Source organism: Accipiter gentilis, chromosome 20 (assembly GCF_929443795.1).
Source record: "Accipiter gentilis chromosome 20, bAccGen1.1, whole genome shotgun sequence".
In the NCBI taxonomy this organism is placed as follows: Eukaryota; Metazoa; Chordata; class Aves; order Accipitriformes; family Accipitridae; genus Astur; species Astur gentilis.
The window spans coordinates 25,242,726-25,250,545 of record NC_064899.1 but is presented as its reverse complement, the minus strand read 5'-3'; the positions used below and the strand labels follow the sequence as shown (position 1 = coordinate 25,250,545).

The window sequence follows — 7,820 nt, the reverse complement described above, 5'->3', positions numbered from 1 at the left end:
TAATAATGCAAATGGCATGCAAATAGAAACAAGCCCATTCAGCGGAGGTCTCTGCCCCCTTCGCCAAACCTTTCCCCTCAACACCGGTTATCTCTCCCATCCGCCCGCTTTTAAGCCACACCCGCCCGAGCCCTCCCTCCGGGGCACGCCCCTGCTAGCTCCGTGGAACCGGGAGGGAAGGCGGGGAGGCTGCGGGGTACCGAGACCGACCCGGGCACCACAGAACCCGCGTCCCCCCTCAGCGCCGGCCGGCCCTGAGAGGACCGAGCGCGACACCGGCCTGTCACGGCCGGGGCGGGGCCGGGGGGCGGGGCCGGGGGCGGGGCTCCCCCGCGGCGGCGGCGGCGGCGGCTCTCGCCCGCTGGAATGTCCGCGGCGACCAAGCGGAGGGGGGGGGGGGGGGGGGGGGAGTGGGTGGGCGGGGCTTGGCTGGAGAGCGGCAGCCAATGGGGGCGCGGCGGGAGGCAGAGCCGGGGCCGGGAGCGGGCGCAGTCGGCGTCAGTGCCCGTCCGTCTGGCGGGCGGGGGTCGTGAGGCGGAGCCGGGCGGCGGCGGCGGGTTCGCGACCGGGTCATGGCGGTAACGGCCGCTCGGTGGCCTTGGGCCCTGCTCTGCCTGGCGGCGGCTCCGCTGCTCTTCCCCGGGGCGGCCGGTGAGTAGCTGAGCCGCGGGGCGGTGAAGGGGGGGGGGGGGGGGAGGCGAGGCGGCGGCTCGGCGGGTTCCTCTTCGACAACATGGCGCAGGGGCGAGGCCGCCCGCGGGGTGCCGAAGCCTTGAGGCAGCGGCGTCGTCGCCCGCGGGAAGCGGGACGCGGCCCGGCGCCGCGGGTCTCTCCCGTCTCGCCGTAGCTGAGGGCGGAATGCCCGGAGCCGGGGCTGAGGGGGAGCGGCAGCCGCCGGCGGCCGCACCTGCCCAGCGGGAGGCCGGTGGGCACCGGGCCGCGGTAGGTGAGGGTCGGGGACGGCTTCCCGGGGTCGGTCCCCTGCCCCTGGGAAGGGCCGGCCCGAAACCCTGACGAGAAGCCTGGGTTGCCGTACGAAACGTCAGAACAGCCCTCGTATGCCGGGGCTCGTAGTCCTTGTGGTTTGGGTAAGGTTTTCAGGAGGAAGAAGGGTGTTGAACGAGGTGTTGAACCTTTAGAAAAGCGGAGGCGAGGAGTTTGATAGAGGGAAGGGTCGTGGTAAGATAGTTTCCTGCAGTAAAGTTGTGACAGCAGCTAACTTATTGACGGGGCCGAAAAAAAGGGTAATGAAGAAAGAAAGCGGCGTAATCACAGATACTGGCAAACAGCTTTTACTAAATAGGTCGGGTTGGTAGCGCTGTCATGGGAATGGAAATCACAAAATACGTAATACTTTGAAGCAAAAGGCTACAATCGTCGAGGCATTTGTGGGCATTTTCATTGTTGTTTTCTAGTTCTGCTGCCTAGTGAGGCACGGTTTTAGGGGGAAGGCAGTGAAAAGCTAGTGGAATGAAATATGACATACTCTAGCCCAACTTTCCCGTGATAAACCTACTCGCGTTGCTGTGATAGTAGATCTTAACCAAAGAAGAAAGTGTAGGTATTTCGTAGTTGGGCATGAATAAAATTTTGAAATGAAACCTGGAAATTTTTTTGTAAAACTAGAGACAGTGGGAGTGAGAGAGTAAGAACTGACTGGAAGAGATATCGTAAGACGTTTCAGAAGAGGTTAACTGGAAAGAGAACTGAGGAATTGTGTTTGGAATGCATATTGTTAACAACTTTCATTTCTCACTTAAACACTAAAGATCACTCTGGGCCAGTTTAATTTGCCGCTAATGTAAGACACCATCAATTGATTAGGATTCTGTGTAAAAGGAATTCAATTACCATAAAGTTCAGTATATCATTACTTCATTGTTACACTCTTTGGTATAATTGATAATGACTTGAAACTCAGCAGTGGAAGTGATTGAGAACTATCCTGGACGTGTGTTAGTTCATCATAGGAGGGTTGAGCGCCACTGAAAACTAATGGGTAAAAGGCCACAGAGTGTTAAATAATCTATGTGAAGGAGCATTTAATAAAATGTTGCCTGAGAGATTCATGAACTCAAATCATAATGACATAGGCAGTTAAACATATGCATTGTCACCTAAGCCAATGTAAATTCCCTGTGTAGGTTGGGAACTCTGAATTGTTGGGTCTCTTAAATGTAGCAGTTACTCTCAGTAAAAATTTATATAATGGAAAATTTGTGGGACTTACAGTGAAACAAAACAGCAAAACCGTGATTGAGTAGCCAATGTTTCTGTTTGTGAGTAAAGCCTAGTTTAAGTACATTTGGGTGGATTTTTTTACTTATGCCAATTAATTTGCTGGATATCTTTCTATTGTGAACCTGAATGTTTTGTCCAGCACTGTGTTAATGTGCTTGCAGTCTGATTGCATAGGCACTGAAATCCAGAAACGTTTCTGAAAGTAAGTGCAACTCTTGCCTTAAGAAAAACTGTCTGTTCTTAAAAGTTAATGTTTTTCATAGTTGTTCCATATTTCTAATACCGTGGCTTTGTAACAGGACTAAGAAAGTTTAAAGCAAAGATTTTCAGTTAAGTGAAATAATAACTGAAGTTTGAACATGGTGGAGCCTGCTAATGATGAAGGAGATTCTTGGCATGGATCGGCTTACTGAACATAGTGCAGGAAGACCTGCAAGATCCCACGTGTAGCTCTCAGATCAGAAAGGTTTTTAAGCCATCCTTTTCTGCGATGGTAGAAAATTGGCAAAAAACATTAAAGTCAATTTTACAATTTCCTCCTTTCATTTCATCATGTTGTAAGCAGGATTCTGGTGCTGTCCTCATTTGTTACAGGCATTTTGCTGTGCTGTTTCTAATTATTAATTAAAACATTCACCAGTTACAAGTCCTACTTTGGTTTCTGTTCTTTCCTCTTCAGGAATGGTAGATTTCTGCATTAAAATATAGCTCAACCCTCTAGTAGCCGTTTTAAATTGTGACTGTTACAGACAACCTTTTCAGGGATTTTTCTTATTTTCTCCCTCCCTCCCAGTTCCTTGACATTTTCAAGCTGAAATTTTCTTTTCTTTTTTAATGTCATTTCAACATTGGAGAATTTTGGTTTAGGTGGTGGTGGATTCTTTTGCTTTTTAAATTGGATATCTTCTTGTAACAGCTGTAAGCTTTCAGCTGAAAACACTTGTAAGCTGTGAAATTATCAAGGAATTCATACCCAAGATCCTTCTTATTGGTTCAGTCAAAATCTATTTAGTAACTAGGTATTGTGAAATACAACTTTATATGTGTGGTATCATTGTACAGTATTGCTTTATTGTGTTGTATCAGCGTGATATGTAGCTTAGATACAGTTGAGCAGAAATCTGGAATCATTAAATGATCCTGTGTGTGAAGACAGGCATGGAAGTAAAAGCTTTGAAGGAAACCTCTGTCTGTCTGTTTTCTGATACAATGTTCTAAACACTGGGCAGCGAGGATGAAAATGAATATCAAAGAGTTGTGCAATTCATTTTATATTGGCCAAGCTTAACTCTGACTGAAGGAAATATTTGGATGGTGGAGGAACAAAGCACAACAAAGCACAATGTTAAAAATGTGGCTTTAAACCTTGGTGTTTAATGACTTCTCAGTGCTTCGGTTCTCATTTGTTTTCCTGTTGATCTGTTCACATCTGTGTTTGCTCTATGACTTCCATCTAGTCAGGCAAAACCACTCTTAATCATCCATCACTAGTGAAACAATTCAACATTTCGTTCCAAGTTTTTAAGAAGCCAGAGTTCAATGAGCAGCTGTGTTCACCTCTGTGTGAAAAGGGGATCCTGCTCTGATTTCCTTTTCCACCTGTTCCTAACTGGTTCTTGTACCTTTCAGATTCTGTGAGGTAATCCCATTTACAAAAGCATATAGTCTCTCTGGAGTTTTTTTGGTGGGGTTTTTGTTCACTTTTTATTATTCTATTCTTTTTTTTTTTTTTTATTTCTCCTGGGTTAATAAATTGAATTGCCTCATGAAGGAATTTGGCAGGTGCCAAGCTAGTGGAGATTAAACAGCAGAAATGTGGCTGGAAGCAGAAGGAAGGGGAGTGAGATCTCCTTTTGGTGGCAGTGAGTGTTCAGGGGTAGTTCTGTGAGACTCGATGAGCAGATCTGCCTCGGCTTCGGAACAAAAATTTCTCCAGTCCTTTTTTTGCCTTCTGGGAAGGAAAATTTCTCACTGTCATGTGTGGACCAGACAGGCCATCAAGTGGGTGCTTCTGCTCAGAAGTGATAATTATGTGCTTCATGTCATTTAAATATCTTTTCCCTCCTCCTGCTTTTCCATAGGCTTGTCTTGTTGTTACCACGCAAAGGACAACTTAATGTGCCGTGACGTCTGTGAACAGGTAAGCTTGTTTTAAATTTGGTTTATCCCTCAGGGTTAAAACCATGCCTTTAGGCAATGATGTAGCAAGATTAGGGTTACAAGCAAGTGTGAATACTATGTGTGAATCATGAGATGTAATATTGTTATTTAAATGAAACCTTAAATGAGTTTTAAAGTTTAAAACTGTAGTCATCTTTCCTTTCGTAGTGGAAAGCAGGTTCTGCTGAAGTTGAGGAGAAGTAGAGATGCAAATCTGGGGTCAGGATTTGGTCAAGAAGTGATAAGCATGTTAGGAAATGGGAGGGGTGAAGGTATTTTATATCCAGTTTCTAGATCTTGTGTATTTCCAGGTTTGGGGGAATTTAAAATGAAGAACAAGATGTTGGTACTGTTCCTTCTTCCTGCCAGTTCTTGTTTCTTAGTTAGGCATCTGAGATACTCCTTATGATATATGGCTTTGTGAATCCAGCAAAAATCTGCTTACTTAGCCTGTTCATAAGGTAATAACGAAGAGCTGTTTGTGCTAAATGCAAGCTTGGGAAATACTTTTCCACAACTTATGTTTAGATTTGTGCCTTTGGATAGTATGTTGTATAGCTTTGTGTGCATGTATTTATATAAATGTATGTACATAAAAAATTTACATAAGTAAAGCATACATACACATATACACAATTTTTATATTAGAATGGTGTCCTTGCATCATGCCTGCCCCCTTTTCTTGTCTTCATTACCTGTTTTGGGGCTGTTCAAGAACTAAACCTGGTTATGATTAAGTTTATATTTATCTGTCATTGTACTAACAAAACTTTTAGTTTAAATTGCATTTTTCCCTCCCTGATATCATTATAGAATGCAACCAATCCCCTTTCAGCTTCCCTATTGTTAGGCCAAACAAGGAAAAGTCTTACAGTCTCTTTGCATAAGATATTCTCTCAATTCCTATAATTATTCTTGCAGCCCTTCCAGCATAAGTTTATCTCTTTGAATACAGGTAAGCAAAACTGTACATGGTATTGTAAACAAAAGTATAGCACTCAGTCTTTAAAATTGTGTTGAAACTTATGTGTAAGTAAGAGAAAGATATCCATTCCTGTATATAAACAAATTTAATTGGCAGGTTTAGTAGCTTCATTGAGAGGGCATTTGGAATAATCTGTCCAATTCTTTCTTCTGTTCTGCTGGTTTGAAGTGCCCAGTTTATCATGGGAATTCCTGTTAGCTCTTCATGAAAGGCCTTGAGCTTTTTACTGTCAAATTTCATCCCATTTCTGTTAATACCGGTTCTAATTATTGTGTAGAGGTTTTGGGAGTTTTTGTAAGATATTCTGATCTTGCCTCATCTGGATGATCTCTCTCTTCTCAGATAATCAGCATATTCAGAGTCTTTTTGGTGAGAGGTCTAGAACAAGTCAAAAGCAAGGCTGATGCCCCTCGAATTGTTCTATAAGGAGCTGTCTTAGCTACCTCACATCAGGCTGGTAGCATCGTTTTCTGAATGATCCTTTGATATAGGCCAGCAGACTGGCTGAAGGGGCTGTCTACTATTTTTCTACTGATTTTCATGTTCTGTAAGTTAACCGTTTTGTGCAGCACAATTCAAATGCTTTGTCTTTTAATCCGTTTTGGAATGTATTATTTGATACTTACCCCCTTGGCTTAAACAACATTTGTAGGATGGAGGTTTGCTTATGTGGGGGGTGACTGTCAGGGAACAGAGTTGGCTGAATGATTTGCCTTTTTCCATCTTTTCAAATGCCTTTTCTAAAATATTTGCCATGCACTTCTTGCCTTGTCTGTACCACCACACTGTACTGTCCTGACATGATCATTTATTTAATAATAAAACCAAAAATGTTTTCCTTCTAGACTTGGTAGTTTGAGCCATAAAATGTTCAAGTTGCTTGCCAGGGTTGTCAGGGAAAGAGAGCAGTCTTGTGTCCCATATTTCTATTTAACTAATGCTTAGGGAATGCCAGTGACTAGGGTGCACAGACAGGAATTTGGGCGTTAACACAGTCGATTCTTCTTCGATGTGGAGAGGGCCAGCAGGAGGTGCAGATGTACTGCTTGGGACTGCGTGCATCTGTTCTGTCTAACAGGACAGTCACTGGCACTGGCTGGGCCAACCACTTGTGACATGTTGGAGGTCTTGACCTGGAGGGAGCTCTTGAGGAAAAATGTGTCCATCCAAGTCTTGGGCTGCAGGGAAAGGATGGTGTCTCTCCTAGAGTCAGTGGCACTGGAACTGTGGGAGTCATGCTCTGGTCAGCTTCCTGAACTGTCAGATAAAGAAGCTGAGAAGCAGCATTGCCTTGATGTAAATGGGAGCTAGTCAAGCTTTTTGCAGAGAACCTGCAAGGGCAATAGCCTGAACGATGCATTGCATGGAAAGAAGGATGGCCAGAGGCTATGTTTAGTGGAGACTGAAAGTTTGTGACTCCTGACAGCCGGAAGAAGTTTCTTGGCCTGTCTTTGGATATGCACTTGCAGAAGAGATTTGGGGCCTTAGAACAGGTGAGGAGGAACACACTCCCATCAGGGAGCCATCTTGGCCTCATCAGCTGGTTGTAAACAGTGCCACCAGGAGAAGGACTCCCTTCTGCAGAAGGATGGAGGCACTCATCTGCAGATGAGACTTGCTGCCTAAGGTGGTTTGGTTCAGGGGCTCAGATCTAGGATGCTACAGAAATTGCAAGGGTTTTTTGACCCATTGGCTGCTCATCTACACGGACACCAGTGATACTACTGCAGGAGGCCCTCCATGGCTAAAAGGTAACTACAACCCAGGGGCTAGGGTGAAGGGCACAGGAGACCTGGTGGTATTCTCCTTGATCCTGCCAGTTAAGGAAAAGGCTTGATTAACAGTAAGGAATTCTGCTAACTAGTAATACAGCTACTTTAAGTGAGCCCTTTGAAAAAGAAAACTTGGATTACAGATTTGTTTGTCAACTAACATGATTCAAACATTAATTATTTTGCATTCTTAGTAAGTATTATTCCAAGCTTAGTTTTAGTATCATCTTCTTTCTGTGATCATTTGATTAAGTCTGTCAGATACTGTAGCAAGAAATAAGCAGGCCTGTCTTTATTTAATTGACATTTTCTTCCTAAGTTTATTTCTGGGAAGTTTCACAATGATAAGGTTTCTGGCAGCGTTCATCTCTGTACCTCTCCAGAGATCTCTATCCAGATCCTCCTCCAAGCATAAGAACAGTCCATCCCAGTCCTCAGGAAAACACATTAATGTTTCAAGAGGCTGGTGTGGCTAAACAGAGAAGTCATGAACAAGCTTCAATGCAGAAAGGCAGTATAGAGAAGGCAGAAGCAGGGAAGGGTTATAAAAGAGGAATTTAGAAAGTTTGCCCAGGCATGTAAGGTTATATTGGGAAAGACAAAGCTCAACTGGAGTTGAGACCTGCAGAGGATGTCAAGGGCAACAAGGCATGCTATGGAAG

The 7,820-nt window shown here is 44.5% G+C and overlaps 1 protein-coding gene across 2 annotated transcripts in view; it reads left to right on the top strand.

The window, feature by feature from the left end:
• Window positions 1–492: 492 nt before the first annotated feature.
• The window catches only part of RECK (reversion inducing cysteine rich protein with kazal motifs), a 63,678-nt gene continuing 56,350 nt past the window's right edge, over window positions 493–7,820 (top strand). For both annotated transcript variants that reach the window (XM_049824128.1, XM_049824129.1), the window contains exons 1-2: window positions 493–651; window positions 4,323–4,381. In XM_049824128.1, the coding sequence (XP_049680085.1) occupies window positions 573–651; window positions 4,323–4,381 (138 nt within the window). In that variant the 5' untranslated portion in view covers window positions 493–572. The remainder of the gene's footprint in view (window positions 652–4,322; window positions 4,382–7,820) is intronic.